This window comes from Stegostoma tigrinum, chromosome 16 (genome assembly GCF_030684315.1).
Source record: "Stegostoma tigrinum isolate sSteTig4 chromosome 16, sSteTig4.hap1, whole genome shotgun sequence".
Taxonomy (NCBI): Eukaryota; Metazoa; Chordata; class Chondrichthyes; order Orectolobiformes; family Stegostomatidae; genus Stegostoma; species Stegostoma tigrinum.
The window spans coordinates 63,797,134-63,820,599 of NC_081369.1; the positions used below are offsets into that span (position 1 = coordinate 63,797,134).

Here is a 23,466-nt window from a genome sequence, read left to right on the forward strand (position 1 = left end):
GAGTATAGGTGGGGAGGTAGGGAGGGGATAGGTCAGTCCAGGGAAGATGGACAAGTCAAGGAGGTGGGATGAGGTTAGTAGGTAGATGGGGGTGTGGCTTGGGGTGGGAGGAAGGGATGGGTGAGAGGAAGAACAGGTTAGGGAGGCAGAGACAGGTTGGACTGGTTTTGGGATGCAGTGGGTGGGGGGGAAGAGCTGGGCTGGTTGTGTGGTGCAGTGGGGGGAGGGGACGAACTGGGCTGGTTTAGGGATGCAGTTGGGGAAGGGGAGATTTTGAAACTGGTGAAGTCCACATTGATACCATTAGGCTGCAGGGTTCCCAGGCGGAATATGAGTTGCTGTTCCTGCAACCTTCGGGTGGCATCATTGTGGCACTGCAGGAGGCCCATGATGGACATGTCATCTAAAGAATGGGAGGGGGAGTGGAAATGGTTTGCGACTGGGAGGTGCAGTTGTTTGTTGCGAACTGAGCAGAGGTGTTCTGCAAAGCGGTCTCCAAGCCTCCGCTTGGTTTCCCCAATGTAGAGGATGCCACACCGGGTACAGTGGATGGCGGAATATGAGTTGCTGTTCCTGCAACCTTTGGGTGGCATCATTGTGGCGGAATATGAGTTGCTGTTCCTGCAACCTTCGGATGGCTTCATTGTGGCGGAATATGAGTTGCTGTTCCTGTACCCGGTGTGGCTTCCTCTACATTGGGGAAACCAAACGGAGGCTTGGAGACCGCTTTGCAGAACACCTCCGCTCAGTTCGCAACAAACAACTGCACCTCCCAGTCGCAAACCATTTCCACTCCCCCTCCCATTCTTTAGATGACATGTCCATCATGGGCCTCCTGCAGTGCCATAATGATGCCACCCAAAGGTTGCAGGAACAGCAACTCATATTCCGCCTGGGAACCCTGCAGCCTAATGGTATCAATGTGGACTTCACCAGTTTCAAAATCTCCCCTTCCCCAACTGCATCCCTAAACCAGCCCAGTTCGTCCCCTCCCCCCACTGCACCACACAACCAGCCCAGCTCTTCCCCCCCACCCACTGCATCCCAAAACCAGTCCAACCTGTCTCTGCCTCCCTAACCGGTTCTTCCTCTCACCCATCCCTTCCTCCCACCCCAAGCCGCACCTCCATCTACATACTAACCTCATCCCACCTCCTTGACCTGTCCGTCTTCCCTGGACTGACCTATCCCCTCCGTACCTCCCCACCTATACTCTCTCCACCTATCTTCTTTACTCTCCATCTTCGGTCCGCCTCCCCCTCTCTCCCTATTTATTCCAGTTCCCTCTCCCCATCCCCCTCTCTGATGAAGGGTCTAGGCCCGAAACGTCAGCTTTTGTGCTCCTGAGATGCTGCTTGGCCTGCTGTGTTCATCCAGCCTCACATTCTATTATCTTGCATTACTACAGTGTTCTTTTACCATTCTCACTTCGGCTGTTTGACAGCGTTAACTGTCAATGATGTCCAGAAATACATTTCTACTTGTAAGAGTTCTTCAATACAACATTCACAAAGAATGTTGCATTTGTCTTTTCATGGATGCTTTGATTCATAGCTATAATCTGCAAGCTATTCTGGTTTTGTTTTTCAAAAGTTGACTATTTGACATCTAGTCATCTACCACATACACTGCTAATGGAAAAGTCCATGGGTTACAATCAAATGTCTGACTTCTAAGCATACGAATTCTGCTTGTGTATAATTCTGCTCTTCATACCAACAGCATTCGTGTTTTCAACAAATTACAACTGCTGACATTTTTACTCTGAATTATGATTCCCGTTTTATAGGGAAGAAGTAATTGCATCAAAGTAGAAGCTTGCTGAAACTTCACAAGCAGTAAAGAGGTTTGGCTTTGAGCTGTCATTTCATGTAAAGCCTTAGATTTGTAGAATGTCAAAAAAACGACAGACCCACTTTTATTGGCTAAACTGACTGAGTACACATGGGTAACATAAAACACTTCCTGGTTTTTTAAAGGGGTTGAAACATCAAGTCTTATGGGAGATTACCAGATGTTGGAAAATGGCTTAAAATGTTCCATCAGGCAAACTTACCGGTTCAGAATTGATCATAACTTTTTGCTATCTGTGTGTGATGATTCTTTTTGTGTAACAACCCTTTTGAGTACTGAATTTTTAAACACAAAATCAAATGCTTTTGACGTTTTAGATTTTTTAAAAAGTAACAAGTTTTTACGTACAAAATTATTTTATGTGTATGTTCGATATTCTACAACAAACTTTGACTGAGATCAGTAGCAATGTGACAAGAGTTCTTTAAATTTACGAGAATCTGGAAATTGCATTATGATACCACACAAGAAGTGGTGTCAAATTCCTTTGAGATAGTAGGGGTCCAGACCCGAAATGTAGCTTTCCTGTTCCTCTGATTCTGCTTGGCCTACTGTGTTTATCCAACTCTACACCTTGTCATATGAAATTCTTTTGGTTGTTTATTTCTAGACCTTTAATCTCAGATAACTACATAAACTTTATAAAGTAAGCAATTATGTCCATTTTCATTTTTTTTGCTTCAGAAAGTGTTCTGATCCCAGCCGATGGGCGTGTCACATCCCAGTGTAAAACCTGGCTTGACAGACCACAAGTTTTATTTTTCTTTTTCCGAACATATTCACAAGAATTTTCTAATGTACTTTTAACAAAAGACCAAAAAGGTTTATTACACAAAAGAAAAATGCAAGCTACGATGTACCGGACAAGAAGTATTGGAACAATTCTAATATCAAAGTATCAAAAAGAAAGGTTCATTCCTTTTATCTCAACAATATTTGTACAGGCACTCAAACCTCAGTTACGAATCACCCCTATCTCCGTGCTAATGTTTCTAGCTCAGTTGGCACATTTTTGGCGAATTTCTAACATTCACTCAATGCTATCTTGTTCAGATATACTTCCTGACACTCTTAAAACAAGCTGCTAACTCAGCTCATTTATTACTGAAAATAGGTTTTCCAAACTCACGTCTTCAACAGCCTTCTGGACATATTTCTGTCTGATATTTCCACTGCCTTCTATATCAGGAGGTTTCTTTTCATTAGCTTCTAAGTAACTCAGGACTTCAACACCAATCTGACTACTAATAGCACTTTAGCTGTTATGGACCTCTTCTTTCTGCATCAAGATTTTTCCACACCCCCCCAAACCCTTCCCAACGCTCTTTTTAGTGGTAAATAATTCAAAATGATCAGAAACACTTTAGCGATTATTCTCCCAGGTGCCTGCTGTTCATTCACCTTAAGTTACATGACTTCTTGTAAATGCTGTTTTTTACTCAACGATCAAAATTACTTTTTGACGTCATCATAGAACTGAAAACTAAAATCCATTTTTCCTCCACTTTAAAACTCAAGTTCTGAAATAACAATGCTTAAAGTTTAAAATCCTACCCTTCAAGGAATCTTCAAATAGTTGTGAATAGGACTATGATCATAAGCTATACCCTTGTGAAAGAATTATGAAGTAAGATAGAAGTTCACAGCCAAACTTTTTCCATGTCAAAACTTTATATTATGAGCTGAGCTAGCAAGAGAAAAATATGTAGCAAAGACCAGTTATTTCCACATAGCAAAAACAGAAACATCAGAATACACCTCAAAAATTGGAGTGAAAAATAATGGAGTAAATCATTGGAAGAGATGCAATGTAATCCATAGCTTCCCAGGTTGCTAAAAGCTCTACCAGAGTGGATTTGCACTTTCCTATCATTACTTGGAACTGTTAGCTGAATACTGTTGAGTGACTGGTTTGGGAGCAGATGTGATCCTCCTCAGGTTACAGCTGTGGCCAGGCAACATTGATTCATCATTGTAATTCCGCATATGCAATTTCCAATCGAAGAAAACAGTGTCAAGGGCAAGGTAGGAGGTTGGAGGGGGTCTGATAATAATTTTCAGATCCTGTTGGCCAAAGAAGGGGTGCCAGTGGACTGGAGGACAGCTAATGTAGTACCTTTATTCAAGAAAGGTGATAAGGGTAAACCAGGAAACAATTGGCCAGTAAGTTTATCATGTTAGTTGGAAACTACTTGAAAAAATTCTGACGGACAGAATTAATCTCCACATGGAAAGATAAGGAATAATCAAATATAGTCAGAATGGCTTTATAAGGGGCGATCATGTCTAACAAATTAGATTGAATTTGTTGAGGGAAGGCTTAGACAATACAGACTGGCTGGTCAAAAAGACTGAACAGTGCAAATGAAACTAATAAATTGAAAAGTGAGAGGTGGTGCATTTTGGGAGGACTAACAAGGTAAGGGAACACACAATGAGTGGTAGAATCCTAGAAAGTACAGAGGATCAGAGGGATTTTTGTCTGTATATCCACTGATCCTTGAATACAAGAACAAGGTGGTTTGACGGAGGTGTATATAACATTAATTAGGCCATAGCTGGAGTAGTTTTTATCATCACACAATAAGAAAGATATAATTCCATTAAAGAAAGTATGGAAAAGACTCGCCACTCAACTATAAGGAGAGACTAGGGTTATTTTCCTTAGAGCAAAGAATGCCAAGGGGGATCTGATTGCGGTGTACAAAGTTCTGAGCAGCATAGACAGAGTAGACAGGGAGAAACATTTTCCCTTAGTAGGAACCCACAAAGGGGTGTGGAGATGGGGGGATGCAGTTTCAGATAAGGAGCATGAGGCTTATGGGGGACATGAGGAAAGTTTTTTTTCTTAGAAGATTATGGATATTTGGAACTCGCTGCTGAAAAGGATGGCAGAGGCCAGAACCCCCAAGACATTTAAGAGCTTTCAGATGAACACTTGAAACTCCATAGCAAACAAGGCTACAGGCAAGTTCTGGAAAATGGGATTAAAATGCTTGATGACCAGCTCAGACATGATGAGCTGAAGGGCCTCTTTTCTGTACTGTAAAAACTCTATGACTGTGGCTAATGAACACTGAATTCAGGGCAGTATTTTACTAGCAAGGAAACAAATAGTAAATAAGGTCATTTAATAAGCATTTAAATAAAAATCTAGAATTAAGAGTCTAGAGATGACCATGAATCCATTATTGGTTGTTGGAAAAATCTATCTGGTTCACTAATGTCCTTTAGGGAAAGAAACTACCATCCTTACCTGGTCTGATGTAGTTGACTGTTAAAAACTGCCCTCTGGGCAATTAAAGATGGGCAATAAATGCAGGCTTGGCCAACAATGTCCTCATCCCATAAATCAATAAAAAAATTAATGTATATTGGTAACAGTGATCTAGCCTCTACATTGTTGCTGACAGGAGTAGAAATTGCTGGAAAAGCTCAGCAGGTCCGGCAGCATCAGTGTTTATTCTCCATGGATCTGCCAGACCTGCTGAGCTTTTCCAGCAATTTCTATTTTATTATCTGATTTACAGCATCCACAGTTCTTTCAGCTTTTATCTACATTGTTGCTGTTGTATTCAAAAAATTGTGCAGTGTCAACTGTTTCCATGCTAGCCTTCAAACTAAAAGGTTTCTCTTTGTTTTGCAGGCATTACTCCCCAACAATCCCCAAATCTCAATCTGATAGTTTGGGTATACAGATATAACTATTCTTAAGCTTGATAAACTGATTGCTTACTTTTGTCAGTCATAGAACTGTAACAGTTTAATAACTTCTCTAGTTCCCTTTTGTATCTATCTTCACATTCTTGAATCACTTTGTGTCGATCACATTTATTGGGGCACAACTGAAGAATTTTGCAGAAATTTCTACTATTCAGGGATGCTGCTACAGTTGAACAACCTATTAAAGATTAAACAGGATTGATGAGAATTTTCAATAACGTAATTTTTGCACTAGGCTTCTTTTACTTATAGGAGTTTTGAAAATGTTACTTTATCAAGTTTAAGACACTGAGAACTGAAATACTTCCCAGCTACCTTGACAGTTTAACAGGTAAAATCAGAATCAATTCATTTGTTTCCCAAACAGTATTCAGTTAGTACTGTTAGTGATACCGGTAAGAATGTCAGCTGGGTTGGAAAGGTACTACATTTGGACTCAAACATACGTGCCAACTGATTTTAACTCTTGTGCCAATGTATGGGTTTTGAAATAAATTACATTTAAGATACAAAAAATTTAATATCACACACGGTTTTTGATATTAACATTGATCTTTGTTCATGAGAATGGACTCACTTTACTGATGAAGACTGGCCATTTAAGTAAGGTGCCAGTGTACCATATTCCATTGGACTTGATATGGAGGTGCCAGTGTTGGACTGGGATGGACAAGGTCAGAAATCACACAGCACCGGTTATAGTCCAACAGATTTATTTGAAATTACAAGCTTTTAGAGTGCTGCATCTTCATCAGGTGACTTCACCTGATGAAGGATCATGCTCTGAAAACTTGTGAATTGAAATAAACAGGTTGGACAAAAAGCTGGTGTCATGTCACTTGACAATTGGATTTGGGAATAATCAGAGAACAATTGTTGATGAATAAGTGACAAAAGATTTTAGCAGAATTTTTAACATGCTGTTTCAATGGCTGATCACCCTGCTGGATTTGTCTGACACACACGTTTCCATTTTGCCTCCATTACCCGAGAGGCTCAGGTTTTGTGCTACAGTATGATTCTGCAGCTAATAATCATGAGATGGGATCTCTTGCAAGTGTCATTCTTTATATGTGAACCTAGGCAGTAGGGTTCAGGTTATTCAGTAATCCTGGGTCTTCATTTAATGGCCATACGCTTGCACACACACACAAATTTCTAAAAGGTTTTACCGCGCAGCAATAATGGATTGAAATCTTAACTGGCTTTTGTATCTTTAGCCCATAAATGCTATGGCTAATTGAAGCATCCAAATTGTCATCCCTATTACAATTGGTTAACTCAGTATTATGGAAGGAATTGAAAGAAACAGGATAAATTTTTCAATCTGTTAGGAAACGAATGAAAAGTGGACATAATAAATCAGAAATATACGTGGAGAGTAATTGTTCCACATGCTTTCACAGCATGCTGTATGATTAACTGAACAAGAAACAGCAAGTGATTTAGAAGGCATTTAGTATGCTTGTTTATTGCTCAGACCTTTGAGTATAGGAGTTGGGATATTATGTTGAGGTTTTACAGGACATTGGTAAGGCCTCTTCTGGAGTACTGTGTCCAGTTCTTATTGCCCTGTATGGGATAGATATTGTTAAGCTGGAGAGGGATCAGAAGAGACTTACCAGGATGTTTCTAGGAATGGAGGGTTTGAGTTATAAAGAGAGGCTAGATAGGATGGGACTTTTCTCACTGGAACAGAGGAGGTTGAGGGGCGACCTTAAAGAGGTTTATAAAGTCATAAGGGAAATAGGTAAGAATGGCAGATGCATTTCCCCTAGGAGGGGGGTTTTAAGAATAGGGGGCATATTCTTAAGGTGAGAGGAGAAAGATTTAAAAAAGACATGGTGGGAAGTTTTTTTACACGGAGAGTGGTTTGTGTGAGGAATGAACTTCCAGAGGAAGTGGCGGATGTGGGTACAGTTGCAACATTTAAAAGACATTTCAATATGTATATGAACAAAAAGTGTTTGGAGAGATATGGGCCAAGCACACACCATTGGGACTTGTTTAGTTTGAGACTGGAGGGTTTGTGTTGTAAGGAAAGGCTGGATAGGTTGGGACTTCTTCCACTGGAGTGTAGGACGCTGTGGGGTGATGTTATAGAGGTTTATAAAATTGCAAGGGGCAAAGGTAAGGTGAATAGACAAGGTCTATTTCCCAGGGTAGGAGAGTCCAAAGCTAGAGGGTATAAGGAGAGTGGAGAAAGATTTAGAAGGGACCTGAGGGGCAACTTTTTCACACAGAGGATGGTGAGTATGTGGAACTAGCTGCCTGAGGAAGTGGTAGAGGTGAGGGCAATTACAAGATTTAAAATATATTTGGACAGGTACATTGGGTAGGAAAGGTTTAGAGGGATATGGGCCAAATACAGGCACATAGGATCAAGTTCAGTTTGGGAAACCTGATCAGCATAGATGTGTTGGGCTGAAGGGTCTGTTTCCATGCTGTACAACTCTATGAATCTATAAATGGATGCAAAATAGGCATCAGAGTCATACAGTCATACAGCACGGAAAAAATACTTTGGTCAACCTCTCTGCATCATTCAGACATCCCAATCAGACATTGCCCCATTTGTCAGCATTTGGCTCATATTCCTGTAGGCCCTTCATGTTCATATATCCATCCAGATGTCTTTTAAATATTGTAACTGTCCCCATCTCCACCACTTCATATGGCAGCTAGTTCCATCCATGCACTATCCTCTGTGTGAAAAAGTTACTCCTTAGGTCCTTTTAAAATCTTTCCCTTCTTACCTTAAACCTATACGTTCTAGTTTTGGACTCCCTCACCCTGGAAGAAGAATTTAGTTATTCATCCTATTAATGCCCATAACGATTTTATAAATTTCTATAAGATAGCCACTTAGCCTTGGATAGTCCAGGAAAAAAAGTCACAGCCTTTTCAAATACTCCTTATATCTCAAACCCTACATTTCTGCAACATCCTCTTAAATCTTTTCTGCACCCTGTCAAGTTTAATAACACCACTCGTATCAACGAATAGTAGAAAACATGTTGACTTTGCTGATAGTAAACAAAACACTGTGGGCATTAATCAAAGGGCAGTGGGCACACTATGAAATTGTTGAACTCAATGTTGAGTCCTGAGGTCTGTGAAATGCCTAAGTGGAAAATAAGATGCAGTTCCTCCAGCTTGCATTAGGCTTCACTGAAGCACTGTTGCAGCTTAAGACAGTAATGTTTGCAGAAGAGCAAGAAACTAACTGAATCATTTACTTTTATAGTTCCAGCATTCATTATTATTTTTCTATGTTTACAACGGGTAACTTTACAGTTCAGATCTATTATCTACTAGTTTTGGTATAGGATGGGAGAACTGTAATCTTCTCAGCACATGATCATGTGCAAATGTGGAAATACATAAAAAGTGTGACAGAATAATGGTAGTAGGTGTGATGGGAGAACTAATGGATTGGGTAATGTGCTGAGTATGCTTATAGTGGATACATCACCAGGAGTTGGGAATAGGACAGAGAAATGGGACTGACTGGATTGGTCTACAGGGTGCAGCTTAGACTCCTCTAGCCAAATAGCTTCCATCTGTGCTGTAATGGCTATAACCTGCCTGATGACCAGACATTCCAAAAATGTCAACTTAAGAAAGCTGACTTCATTTCTCCTATGTGTACATAAGCTACCCTATCAGACAATCCAATTTCCATTAACCAGGTTACAAAGTAAAAATGAATAAAGGCCCAACAAAAATTATGTAATAAGTTACTACACAGAATGTACAAGAGCAGATAAAAATAAAACTTAACAGTTAAAAGACATACCTGAACATCGGAAATCTTGACCTGCATTAAGTGATGGTGCAGGACTGGTAAGAGAGCTATTGATTTCAGTTTCAATTAAATCTGAACACAGAATAAGTGAATCTGTAAAATGTAAGTCAATACGGTATTGAAAACAATTACTTCTCTAGTTTACTTAATATTATAAAAATGATGCTCTTCTTTTGGATCGAACTGATAGAGTACACAACCCATCATCAAATTCTCTACATTTTCACTACTGTGTCAGGAGGCAAGGAAGAACATTAGAGCTGTCGGATCGCTTTCTCTTAATCCTTCTGATCAAGAACCATCCCAATCCTTAACCCAGTGGAACTGACTGAGATCCGGAAATTGGAATCTTAGCTGGTTAAATAATAAACAGCTAAACCATAAAGACCAATCTGGGTTCCAAGTTACTGATCGATTAATCAATTGCAGCCAAGGTGTGGTTGAAGGACTAACAAATGACTGCAAGTGCCCTTGGGTAACAGAGAGCCAAATCACAGAGTTCCACAGTTGGCATCACCTAATTAGTAACATGAACCTCAATCTGTCTTTCTCTTGTACACCGCAAGAATACCAAACATTTTTTATTTCCTCACTGAGATTAACTAACTCAGCTCAGAGTTAAACCTAGAATATGTGCACAATGATGCAATTTAATGGGTTGCATTTTCCAGTGTGTGTATATAAATAGTTTAAAGTATAAATTCCCAAACCTTCAACTTTACCATACACAATGGATTGTTAACGCATTTCCAGGTCTCATACCAGGTCCAACATGTATAGGAGAGTTCTAATGGATCAGTAAACCAATTAGAAAATATTTACTGAGCCCTTAAGTGAATGTGTGGCAACTGAGGGTGGGCTTGAAATAAGCCAGCTCGCTCAGAGCAAAGATAAAAAAAAGTGTGAAGCTGGATGAACACAGCAGGCCAAGCAGCATCTTAGAAGCACAAAAGCTGACGTTCGAGTCTAGGCCCAAAACGTCAGCTTTTGTGCTTCTGAGATGCTGCTTGGCCTGCTGTGTTCATCCAGCCCCACACTTTCTTATCTTGGATTCTCCAGCATCTGCAATTCCCATTATCTCTGATCACTAGGAGCAAAGTTCGGCTACAATACATGCAAGGCAGAGTAGGCCGGCTGCCATTCCCAGGAGGTGAACAGACAGATGCATTTCACTGTAAGCAAGTATTTGTTTTGTTAAAACATTATTTAAACACCCTTCAGGTGTACAGGGCTGTAAACTCTGGGTGGAATCTTCTTTGCCCCTGAACAAATGAACCAGTGAGAAAGTTGGGAAGATTGTGAGAGATGGCCTGCAGGGAGTTTTTGACGCTGAGAGCAAAATATCCTATTTTCCAACCATGTTAAATGGCAAAAATGAGATTTTTGTTCCTGAGTGGTGGCTCGTCTTACCATGCATTATTAGTTCATCTTGCCTCATTTTCTATTGTCCTGAGATAGAAGCTAGACAACAATAATTCCTGACATTAATGTCAGAGAAGTCATCTGGTGACTCCAGCTTATTGTTACTCTTCTGGACATTCATCTTGGACATCAGTCACCAACATCTCAAAATACACTCTATGGGCAGCAACTGCATGCATTCCCCATTGACAGACTTTGGCATCCCACTTGTACCAAATTCACTGCACACCATAGCACATCTCCAAACAACTTCAATGCTGTACTTTGGAGCACACCAGCAACTTTGATTTAATACTGTTCTGAGGAAGGGTCACCAGATCCGAAATGTTAACTCTGTTTTCTCCTTCACAGATGCTGCCAGACCTGCTGAGCTTTTCCAGCAACTTTGTTTTTGTTCCTGATTTACAGCATCTACAGTTCTTTTGGTTTTGATTTAATATTGCTGCCAGCACAGTTTGCACCTCATGGATTGGATGAGGCTGCACCTCAGGTTTCCTTGTTCTCTCTTACTACTCACTCACTTTTTGCCCACTTTAATGTTCACAGCATCACTGCCTTGTCTCTTTGCGCTCTGTCTCTTCAGCCAGAGCTTAAATGCTCACAATACAAAGGCAGAAAATTTTCAAACTCTAAAAAGACGGCATCTCTCTCTCCTTGCAAAGAAGTAACATAGAATTGTAAGTAGCTAACTATTCTCATTTACTAGTTGCATACAAACTGCTGCCTCTGACCAGAAACACTGAACAATTAATGTGCCAATTGTGCTGTGTATGTAGTAAAGAATTGACAGAACTTGGCAGGGAGAAGATTGGAGATCAGAACTTAGGAGCACTATTGAAGTGTGCTTTCCTAATATTTTTTACTTCACCCGTAACATCGATGCATTTTTGTTTGTCTAATCTGTTGGTGTGTGTGTGTGTGTGTAGGGGTTCAAGAAGGGGTACTTGATAATTCATATTCCGTTCACCTGTAGTTAGAACTGATTAGTTTGTAATAAATCGTAGTTTCGTATTAAGTCAGTATTTTCTGTTAACCTGAATTCACTAAATAGGTAGACTGGGGTCTATGAACAACTTGAAGAAATCTTTAACTTTTGTGATGACACCAGGAGAAGTAGAGTTCAAGACTTAACACATTTTCCAAGTGGGGTCATGATGATAGTTAATAAGCCAAGTTTGAAATGATATAGTAAGAAAGCTTGCTAGGCCTTGCAGCGAGAAACAATTCATGAAACTTGCCAAAAATGACACTAGGCTGATGTCTAGGAAGATTTAGCCCTCCATTTTGGACCCTAATTGCATTAAAAATCACCTAGATGGTTTTTGCACTTGAAATTCTAAGACATGGTCTCCTGCTGTAAGCCTGTCTGGGAATCCTCGAATCCAGGGGTGATATGATCCGAGGTCATGTTGGAAGCTTAAGTCTGGAGTAGGAATGGGACAATGTGGGTTAAAGGTGTTATCAAATGCATTCAGATGGGATTGTTGGTTCAGAGTTTCAGGGGCTGGGGGAGCGGATGTACATTGTATTGGGAGATCAGTTCAGTTTCATCATTATCAGGGAACCAGGGTACACCCAGAGCACATAGGTTTATAATCCTTCAGCTTTTCCTGGTTAACTATTAGGCTGAAGCAAGTTCAAATTCTCCACCTTAAAATGGGTATTTCAGAGAGAAGAATTATCCATCAGTTTAATTTCTTTAGACAATCCCATGGAGACAGCTTAGTCAGGAATTCTGAGGAGTAACTCCAGTCTAAACTGCTACATTGACTTTTTGACAATCGAAATATCTGGGCCTTTGGGGGAGGCGATGTCTTAGTGGGTTTTTTTAAATTCATTTATGGGACGTGGGTGTCGCTGGCTGGCCAGCATTTATCCCATCTCTAGCTGCCCTTGAGAAGGCGGTGGTGAACTGCCTTCTTGAACCACTGCAGTCCACCAGCTGTGGGTTGACCCACAATGCCATTAGGTATGGAATTCCAGGATTTTGACCCAGCAACAGTGAAGTAGCAGTGATATATTTTCAAGTCAGGATGGTGAGTGATTTTCAGGGTATCTTGAAGGTGCTGTACTTGTTCTTCTAAATGGAGTGGTCACGGGTTTGGAATGTCCTGTCTGAGGATCTTTGGTGAATTTCTGCAGTGCATCTTGTAGATAGTACACACCGCTGCTACTGAGTGTCCATGGTGGAGGGAGTAGATGCTTGTGGTTGTAGTGCCAATCAAGCGGCTGCTTTGTTCTGGAGGGTGTCAAGCTTCTTGCATGTTGTTAAGGCTGCAATCATCCAAGCAAGTGGGGAGTACTCCATCACACTCTTGACTTGTGCCTTGTAGATGGCAGACAGGAGACGAGCTACCCGCCGCAGTATTCCAAGCTTCTGTTCTGTTTCTGTAGCCACTGTGTTGATGTGGTGAGTCCAGTTGAATTTCTGGTTGATGATAACCCCCAGGATATTGTTGGGGGGGGCATTCAGTGATAGTAACACCATTGATTGTCAAGGGGTGGTGGTTAGATTGTCTCTTATTGGTGATGGCCTGGCATTTGTGTGGCGCGAATGTCACTTGCCACTTGTCAGCCCAAGCATGGATATTGTCCAGATTTTGTTGCATTTGAGCATGGACTCATTCAGGGTCTGAGGAGTAAGGAATGGTGCTGAGCACTGTGCAAGCATCAGCGAACATTCCCACTTCTGTCCTTGTAATGGAGGGAAGGTCATTGGTGTAGCAGAGAAGGTGTCTGGGCTAAGGACACTACCCTAAGGAACTTCTTCAGAGATGTCCTGAGCTGAGATGATTGACCTCCAACAAACACAACCATCTTCCTGTGTGTCAGGTACGACTCCCACCACTGGAGAGTTTGTCCCTGATACCCACTGATTCCAGTTTTGCTCGGGCTACATGATGCCAAATTCGGACGAATCCAACCTTGATGTCAAGTGCTGTCACTCTCACTTCACCTCTGGAATTCAGCTGTTTTGTCCATGTCTGAACCAACGCTGTAATGAGATCAGGATCTGAGTAGTCCTGGCAGGCCTAAACTGGGTGGGTGTCAGGTTATTGTTGACCAGGTGTTGCTTGAAAACACTACTGAAAACACCTTCCATCACTTTACTGATGATTGAGAGTAGACTGAAGAGGTGGTAAATTGGCTGGGTTGGATTTGTCCAGCTTTTTATATACAGGACATACTTGGGCAAATTTCCACATTGTCAGGTAGATGCTAGTGTTGTAACTGTACAGGAACAACTTGGCTAGGGGAGTGGCAAGTTCTGGAGCATAAGCCTTTGGTACTATTGCCAGAATGTTGTCAGGGCCCTTTACATTATCCAGTGTCTCCAACTGTTTCTTAATATCATATGGAGTGAATTGAATTATTAAACTATTAATGCAGAAACTCAACTAACATTCTGGTGATAGGGGTTCAAATCCCACCACAGCAATGGTGGGATTTGAATTTTAAAAAAATCTGCAATTAAGAATCTACTGACAACTATGAAACCATAGCAATAGAGGGCATTAGTTAGGCTATGTTTTGAATACTGTGAGTAATTCTAGTCTCTTTGCCATAGAAAGGATGTTGTGAAACTTGAAAGGGTTCAGAAAAGAATTGCAAGTATGTTGCTGGGGTTGAACGGTTTGAGTACAGGGAGAGGCTGAATAGGCTGAGGCTATTTTCCCGTAGCTTAGAAGACTGATGGGTGGCCTCATACAGGTTTATAAACCATGAGAGGCATGGATAGGGTGAATAGGCAAGGTCTTTTTCCTGGGGTGGGGGGAGTCCAAAACTAGAAGACATAGGTTTAAACTGAGAGGCGAAAGGTTTAAAAGGGACCTAAGGGGCAATTTTTTCAGGTAGAGTGTGGTGCATGTATGGAATGAGCTAACAGAGGAAAGGCGGATGTGGGTACAATCACAACATTAAAAGGCATCTGAATATGTATATGAATGGCAAAGGTTTAGAGGGATATGGGCCAAATGCTGGCAAATGGGACTAGATTAATTTAGAATATTGGGTTGGCATGGGCGAGTTGGACTGAAGGGTCTGTTTCTGTGTTGTACATCTTTGTGACTCTAAGTCACTCAGTTGTACTAACTGCTACAAGATCAAGGGCAACTATGGATGGGCAATAAATGCTGGCCAGCTAGCAACAGCCACGTCCCACGAATGAATTACGAAATGTACTATACTAATTGTCGAAATATGAAAATACCTGCAACTCTACCACCTAAAAGGACAAGGGCAGTACTACAATGGGAACAACGTCATCTGCATATTGTCATCTGAGACACACATGATCCTGACTTGGAAATATATTATTGTTCCTTGACTGTCATTGGTTCAAATTCCTCGAACTCCCTCCCTAAGAGCACTGTGGATGCGTTTACAGCCCAAAGTTAAACAAGGCGGCTGATCGTGTTCTCTAGGATAATTAGGGATAAGCAATAATTGTCCATATTTCATTACCAAATAATCTAATAAATGATCACAGATCTCCCACATCTAAATTATGTTTTTTCAAATTATTCCCATAACTATATTTCTGTCTATACAATTATAAAGTATTATATTAAATATATTACTATTTAGTAGGGGATGCATTTAAAATTGGTTCCTTCATCTAAAATAGCTTGATAATGACAAATGTATAAAATACACATAAAGATACTCCATACCTTTGTAATTCTGTTTGTTTTTCTTTCTGCTATTTGGAGCAGGTCTTTTGAATATGTTATCTATGACTCTATGGCTGCAAAGAAACAAAAATGAAGTATGGTAATACTTCAGATGGGTTGCACAAACAAAATGGTAAAATACCTAGTCTTAGAAAGGTAAAGAAAAATTCTACTTGTTTGTATATTAAATCAATTTCCAGCTTATTTTCACCTTACTGTCACACTTTTGCATTAACTTTCTCCCATTACAAATTCTTCTATCTATATGTAAACGGACGATGGCCTGGGCACCGGGTTCTATAAATTTAGTTAATTATTTCCTGAGATTTATTTTCCTGCAATTTAGTCTCCTCGAGTTCCACATGGTATGTTGCCGAACTGATGCTAGGGTAATGGATAGCATGAACTGACTTAAAAGGATATTAGAGAAGGAGAGGATCCAGTCATCATGGTCTGTTGGGATTAATAATGGTAGACAAGAAGTTCTGTTGTAGATTACAGGGGCTAGGAGTTAGATTAAAGAACAGGAGTAAAGGGTTAGAATGTCTAGATTATTATTCATGCCACACTTAAGACAGAAATGAGGGGGAATTTCCTCCTTCAGACAGTAGTGAATCTGTGAAATTACATACAGAGCTGTAGAATCTGGATTGTTAAGTATATTCAAGACTGAAACAGACAGGTTCTCAATCAGTCAGAGAATCAATGGTTATGGGGAAAAGGCAGAGAGTGGAGTTAAGAATGATCATTTCAGTCATGATGACACTGAATGGCAGAGAGGACTTGCTGGGTTGAATGAAAACTTATTTTCCTACATCTTGTAAGTTCACAGTCAGTTTTGACGTGGGATAACCCTAGCCCCAGACCTATCAAAGTGGTATAGGGGCATTCCACTCTTGAACATCCCAGATGTCCTCTTATTTCAAGGACTGCAATTTCACCCCTTCAGTGGTTGAAAATGCTCTCGACTGCATCTCTTGCGTTTCCTGCACCTCTGCCCTCACATCTCTTCCCCACAACAAAAACAAAGACAAAATCCTCCTTGTTCTCACATATCACCCTGCTAGCCTCCGGATTCATCGCATCATTCTCCGCCACTTCCGCCATCTGCAATCTGATATATTTCCTTCCCCACCCATATCTGCAACTCCCTCATCCTCTACATTCTCCCAACTAGCCCCACCACCCCGGCACCTTTCCCTGCAACTGCTACACCTGTCCCTATGCCTCCCCCATCACCTCCATCCAAGTAACCAAAAAATCCTTTCACATCAGACAGAGGTTCACCTGCACATCTGCCAGTGTAGTCTACTACATCCGCTGCTCCCAATGTGGCCTGCTCTACATTGGTGAGGCCAAGCGGAGGCTTGGAGGCCGCTTTGTAGAGCACCTGCACTCTGTTCGCGACAAATGATGACACTTTCCAGTCGCAAATTGTTTCAACTCCCCCTCCCATTCCCTGGGCGACATGTCCATCCTGGGCCTTCTCCGGTGTCACAATGACACCACCTGCAAACTAGAGGAGCAGCACCTCATATTCCGCCTCAGGAGCCTACAGTGCAATGGTCTAAGTGTGTACTATACCACTTTCAAAATCTCCCCACCCCAGCCACATTCCATGACCAACCCTCCCTCTCATCCCCGCTTCCTTGACCTGACACAACCTGTGTCTTCTCTCCTACCTATTCGCTCCTCCCACCTCACTGACCAATCCCCACCATTGCCAATGTGCAGTCACCTATCACCATCCCAACTACCTTCCCCAGTCCCACCCCTCCTGTCTTTTTATTTCAGAGTTCCCTTCCTCCTCCCCATTTCTGAAGAAGGGTCCTGATTTGAGATGTCAACTTTCCTGCTCCTCTGATGCTGCCTGGCCTGCTGTGCTCCTCCAGCTCCACACTGTGGTATCAAATATAGACTGCTGTTGCGTAAGGAAGTGCAGCTGCCATTTTGCAAACAGAAGCTAATGCATTTTGGAGTTTTAATCATTAACAGTCACAAAGGGTGTTTCCCATAAAAACATTAATTCATCTCTTTCAGGTGTTGACTGACTTGCCATACATTTCTAGCATTTGCATCTTCTTCACCTTTTAAACTAATTCACTTCTTTTTCAGACTTATTTGTCAAAAAATATGCTGTACCTTTTTTTAAAGTCTTGCTTGTCACTTGCTCTCTGCTCTTTCGTTGATGTACTTGGTCTTGGAAATTCAGCTTCAGGTACATTTCTTGGCTGGTAAGATGGCTTTTCACGTTGCACAGGCCAGAATTTCGCACCATGTTGTTGGTTGGTTTCTAAAACCCTATTTCTGTTCTGTGTGTCAGGGCATATGTTTTGGCCAACATTGATGGAAATGCCAATGGGCAGATCATGTTGCTGACTATTCATATTCTTTGCTTTAGCATCAGAACTCAATGCGTCAACATTCCCAAATTGAGCTGCATTGCTATTGGATTTATTTACTTCATCTGGTACATTGTCTTCTACAAATATTTGTCGTTTTACTTTTTCCTGAGAAAATAAAGAATAGAAAATTGGTTTCTACTATTTTGCAAGTTTTTTTGTTTGTTTTCATTTAACAATTTAAAATTATTACATTGTGTACATGGGCCATTTGCCCATCCTGCACACAGCACAGTGACTAAATACATCAGTAAGCTCAATATTTTCTATTGATTCAGTTGTGATAGTGGATGCACTATAACTGATCTCCAGAATTTTGGGCAAAGCAGTAAACATTTGCTGTGACTTTCACTTCCTGAACAATATCCAATTAGTTCTGGCAGAAAATGAACGTACATGAATATCAAGGAAGTGAAGGAGCCAAAATAACTACAGATGCTGTAAATCAGGAACAAAAACAGAAGTTGCTGGAAAAGCTCAGCAGGTCTGGCAGCATCTGTGAAGAGAAAATCAGAGTTAACGTTTCAGTTCTGGTGACACTTCCTCAAGAAGTGAAAGAACTGGTTTAGTTTAGTGTTTGTACCCAAATGGCAAAACAACTCTGCAAATATCCCTCGTCTATTTCATTGTGAAATAATGGCCTATGAGTTATCTATTGCAGCGTTCAGCAGTTACAGAACTTGTACATCAGCTGCACTTCATGTCTTTTGTAAATGCAGAGGATAAAACGAGGGTAGAAGCAGACACATCATTACTGCAATGTTTAAAAGGCATCTGGATGGGTATATGAATAGGAAGGGTTTTGAGGGATATGGGCTAAATGCCAGCATATGAGACTAGATTAATTTAGGATATCTGATCAGCATGGACAAGTTGGACTGCAAAGTCTGTTTCTTTGCTAAGTTGAAAAATGACGTTGAACTTGGCTTGATGTGATTTTGACCTCATAATTTATGGTTGTATTCAATTTATGAGTGAGAGGGCTCATGTGGGGTGAGATGGGACATTAAGGAGAAAGAACAATGAAACAGGCAATGTAATAGTACTGTGGGGAGTGAAAAAAATTGAGTGCACCAACAACTAAAGACAGGATAGGGAAAATGGTAACAAGACAGAGTTTTGGGCTGTTTATTTAATGAACACTGTGGTCATAGTAAGATGATTGAATTGATAACATAAATAGAAATAAATCGTTATGACATAATAGCTATTACAGAGGTTTGGTTGCAAGAATAGGAAGAAAGGGAAAGGAGTTGGGCAGCTCTGTTAATAAAGGTTGAAATCAGTAATGGAGTGAGAAATGACATTGATTTGGAGAATGAAAATGTAGAATCAGTTTATGTGGTGATAAGAAATAGCAAAGGAAAGAAGTCACTTGAGGAAGTGGTTTACAGTTTCCTTGACACCAGCTACATTGTAGTACCGAATATAAATAAAGAAATAATGGGGACTTGTCAGAAAGGAACAGTAACAATAGTCTCAGAGATGGTAGGAACTGCAGATGCTGGAGAATCTGAGATAACAAGGTGTAGATCTGGATGAACACAGCAAGCCAAGCAGCATCAGAGGAGCAGGAAAGCTGGCGTTTTGGGCCTAGACCCAGTGATTTTAATCGTCATATACATTAGATGAACTATATTATTACAAGTAGCCCAGAGATGTGACCATTTTTTTCTGAACAGTTTCATAGAACAATAAATTCCAGAACAAACAGGGCTACCCTAAACCTTGTAACATATAATGAGGCAAGGAAATTAGTTAAGGAACTCAGAATAAAGAATCGTCTTGGAAACAGGGACAATAGCATGGTGGAATTTCACATTCAGCTCAAGGGCGAGAAATTTCGGTCTGAAACTACTATCTTCAACTTAAATAAAGGAACCTATAAGAGTAAATGTGAAAAGTGAGTAAAAATAAGATCACAAGAAGCATTAGCAGACACTTAAGAAGTTATTTCATAATTTTCAACAAAGATATTGAGAAGGATAGACTCAATAAAAAGGATGCATTATCTATGGCTAAACAAGAAAGTTAAAGACAGTATCAAACTTGTAAAACACACAATGCTTCAAGGCTTAGGAGTGGATCAGAAAATTTGAAAAATTTTTGAAAAAGTTTAGAAACTAGCAAAAGATGGCTTTAAAAAGTGAGAAAATTGGGAGGGTAATGATAGAGTCATACAGCATGGAAACAGACCCTTTGATCCATTGTCCACGCTGACCAAGTTTCCAACCCAAACTACTCCTGCTTGCCTGCATTTGGCCCATATCTCTCCAAACCGTTCCTTTTCATGTACTTATCCAAATGTCTTTTAAATGTTTTAACAGTACCTGCATTCACTATTTCTTCTGGCAGTTCATTCTCTGTGTAAAAAAGGTGCACTTCATGTCCTTTTCAAATCATTCTCCTCTCACCTTAAAAATATGCCCCCTAGCTCCGCTACCCTAAGGAAGAGACACCTGCGATTCACTCTATGTATGCCCCTCATGATGTTATAAACTTCTATAAGGTCACTCCTCAACCTTCTATGCTCCAATGAAAAATGCCCCAGCCTATCTTCATAACTTTAACATTCCATTCCCGGCATCATCCTGGCAAATCTTTTCAGAGCCATCTCCAATTTAATATTATCCTAGTAGGATGACTAGCACTGTACACGGTACTCCAGAAGAAGCCTCCTGTCCTGTGCAATTTCAACATGACATCTTAACTCCTATACATAAAGGTCTTAACAATGAAGGCAAGTGTGCTAAATGCCAGAAAACTAGCAATAAACATTAAAAGGGAGTTTGAACATGGATACAAAGTAGGCTATTCAGCCCAGTGAGCCTGCCCCACCATTCAATATGATCATGGCTGATCAAACACTTCAACACCTTTTACTCACAGCATCCTCATAAGCCTGTACACGACATCCCTGATTCATGAATGCCTAGCTTACAAACATGATCCCATACCAATGTGCACTTTTAAATATCCAACAAACCAACATGTCCTGTACTTACAAACAGCTGCTGTATATTATCCTTTCAGAGACAGTAGGAACTGCAGATGCTGGAGAATCTGAGATAACAAGGTGTTGAGCTGGATGAACACAGCAGGCTAAGCAGCATCAGAGGTGCAGGAAATCTGATGTTTTGGGTCCAGACCCGAAACGTCAACCTTCCTGCCCCTCTGATGCTGCATGGCCTGCTGTGTTCATCCAGCTCTACACCTTGTTATCGCTGTACATTATCCTGCATTGTTATCTGAATTGTGTACAAATCAGCTTGTGAATGGACACAGAGACAATCAGTTCACAAACTAGGCGCTACCTGTATTTTGTTACTAATCAGACATCTATAAATCTCTATCTTAAACACACGCAAAGACTGAGACTCTACAGACCTCTGTGGTAGAGAATTCCAAAAGTTCACAACCCTCTGAGTAAAGTAATTTTTCTTCATCTCCAATCTAAATGGCATCCCCTCATTTTGAAATTATATCCCCTGGTTCCAGATTCCCCGGCAAGGGGCAACATCTTACCCGCACCTACTCTGTTCATCTTTTTAAGTATTTTGTAGGTTTCAGTGAGATCACCTGTCACTCTTCAAAAATCTAGAAAATATAAGCGCAGTTTGCCGAAATCTCTTCATAGAACAGTCCCACCATCCCGTGAATAAGTCTGGTGAACTTTTATTGCACTCCCTCTATGGCAAAAATATCTTTTCTGAAATAAGGAGATCAAAACTGCATGCAACAATCCAGCTGCGGTCAAACTGATCTTTTATGGAATTTAAATAAGACTTCACTCCTGCTGTACTCAAATTGTTTTGCAATAAATGATAATAGCCCATTAGCTGCCCTAACAGCTTTCTGCATCTGCATATTAATTTTCAGCAACTTACGACAAGGACCCCAAGTTCCCTTTGTATAGCTACATCTTCCAACCTCCTGTCATTACATTCAATACTCTGTACATTTGTTTCTGCTGCCAAAGTGGATAACTCAAATTTTTCTTCATTATTTTCCATCTGCCTTGTTGAGCTAAGCTTGTCCATAGCTACTACAAGGATATAAAGTGACAGTGTAGAGATTTATAATTCCAAAATACATTCAATAAGGCATTACATAAAAGGTTAGTTTACAAATCTAACGTTGGAAATAATATATTAGTATGAATAAAAGATGGTAGGCAATGGCTTAGTGGTATTATTGCTAGATTATTAATCCAGAAACCAAGTTAATGTTGTGTGGACCCATGTTCGAATCCCACCACGACAGATGGTGGAATTTGAATTCAATAAAAAAAGTCTGGAATTAAGAATTTGCTGATCATCATGAAATCATTGCCAATTGTCTGAAAAAAACATCTGGTTTACTAATGTCCTTCAGGGAAGGAAATCTGCCACTCTCGCCTAGTCTAGTCTAGACGTGGCTCCAGACCCACAGCAATGTGGTTGACTCTCAAGTGCCCTCTGAAATGGCCTAGCAAGCCATTCAGTTGTACCGATCACTACAAAGTCTCAAAGAAATGAAACCAGATGGATCACTTGGTATCAACCTAAGCACCGGAAAAGACAGCTGTGGGAGCAGCCCTGTCAACCCTGCAAAGTCCTCCTCACTAAAATCTGGAGAGCTGTCTCATTCACTAGTGAAGCAACACCCTATCATAATCATACTAACAGAATCATATCATACAGACGTGTCCCAACACCACCATCACCATCCCTGGATATGTCCTGGCCCACTGGCAGGACAGACTCAGCAGAGGTGGTGGCACAGTGGTATACAGTCAGGAGGGTGTTGTTCTGACCATCACTAATAAAAGACAATCTAAACACCATCCCTTGACATTCAAAGGTATTAGTATCACCAAACACCCCAGTATCGACATCCTGGGGGTTATCATCGACCCAGCAACTCAACTGAACTCACCACATAAACACAGTGGCTAAGAAAGCAGGTCAGGAACTAGGAATACTGCGATGAGTAACTCATATCCTGACTCCTCAAAGTCTGTCCACTATCTACAAGGCACAAATCAGGAGAGTGATGGAATACTCTCCACTTGCCTGGATGATTGCAGCCCCAAAAACCTGCAACAGGCTTGACACCATCCAGGGCAAAACAGCCTATTTGATTGGCACTACATCCACAAGCATCCACTCCCTCCAACACTGATGCTCAGTTGCAGTAGTGTGTACTATCTATAAGATGCTCTGCAAAAATTCACTGAAGATCCTCACAGCACCTTCCAAGCCCACGACCGCTTTCATCTAGAAGGATAAGGGCAACAGACATATGGGAACACCACCACCTTTAAGTTCCCCTCCAAGCCTGTCACCATCATCACTTGGAAGTATATTGCCGTTCATTCACTGTTGCTGGGTCAAAATCCTGGAATTCCCTCCCTAATGACATTGTGGGTCAACCCACAACAGGTGGACTGCAGCAGTTCAAGAAGACAGTCCATCACCAACTTCTCAAGGGCAATTAAGGATGGGCAAGAAATCCTGGTCAGTCAGTAACGACAACATCCAACAAATGAACTGAGAAAAATGGATTCACTTCAGTCGAGATAAATCTTTGGTGCAGTAGACAG

General features: G+C 40.9%; 1 protein-coding gene across 1 annotated transcript in view; it reads right to left on the reverse strand.

The window, feature by feature from the left end:
* Positions 1-23,466, reverse strand: part of terb1 (telomere repeat binding bouquet formation protein 1) — a 160,346-nt gene that overhangs the window by 48,960 nt on the left and 87,920 nt on the right. The window contains exons 13-15 of the mRNA XM_059651783.1: positions 17,623-17,990; positions 15,481-15,554; positions 9,377-9,478 (exon numbers count right to left, since the gene is read on the reverse strand). Of these exons, the coding sequence (XP_059507766.1) occupies positions 9,377-9,478; positions 15,481-15,554; positions 17,623-17,990 (544 nt within the window). The remainder of the gene's footprint in view (positions 1-9,376; positions 9,479-15,480; positions 15,555-17,622; positions 17,991-23,466) is intronic.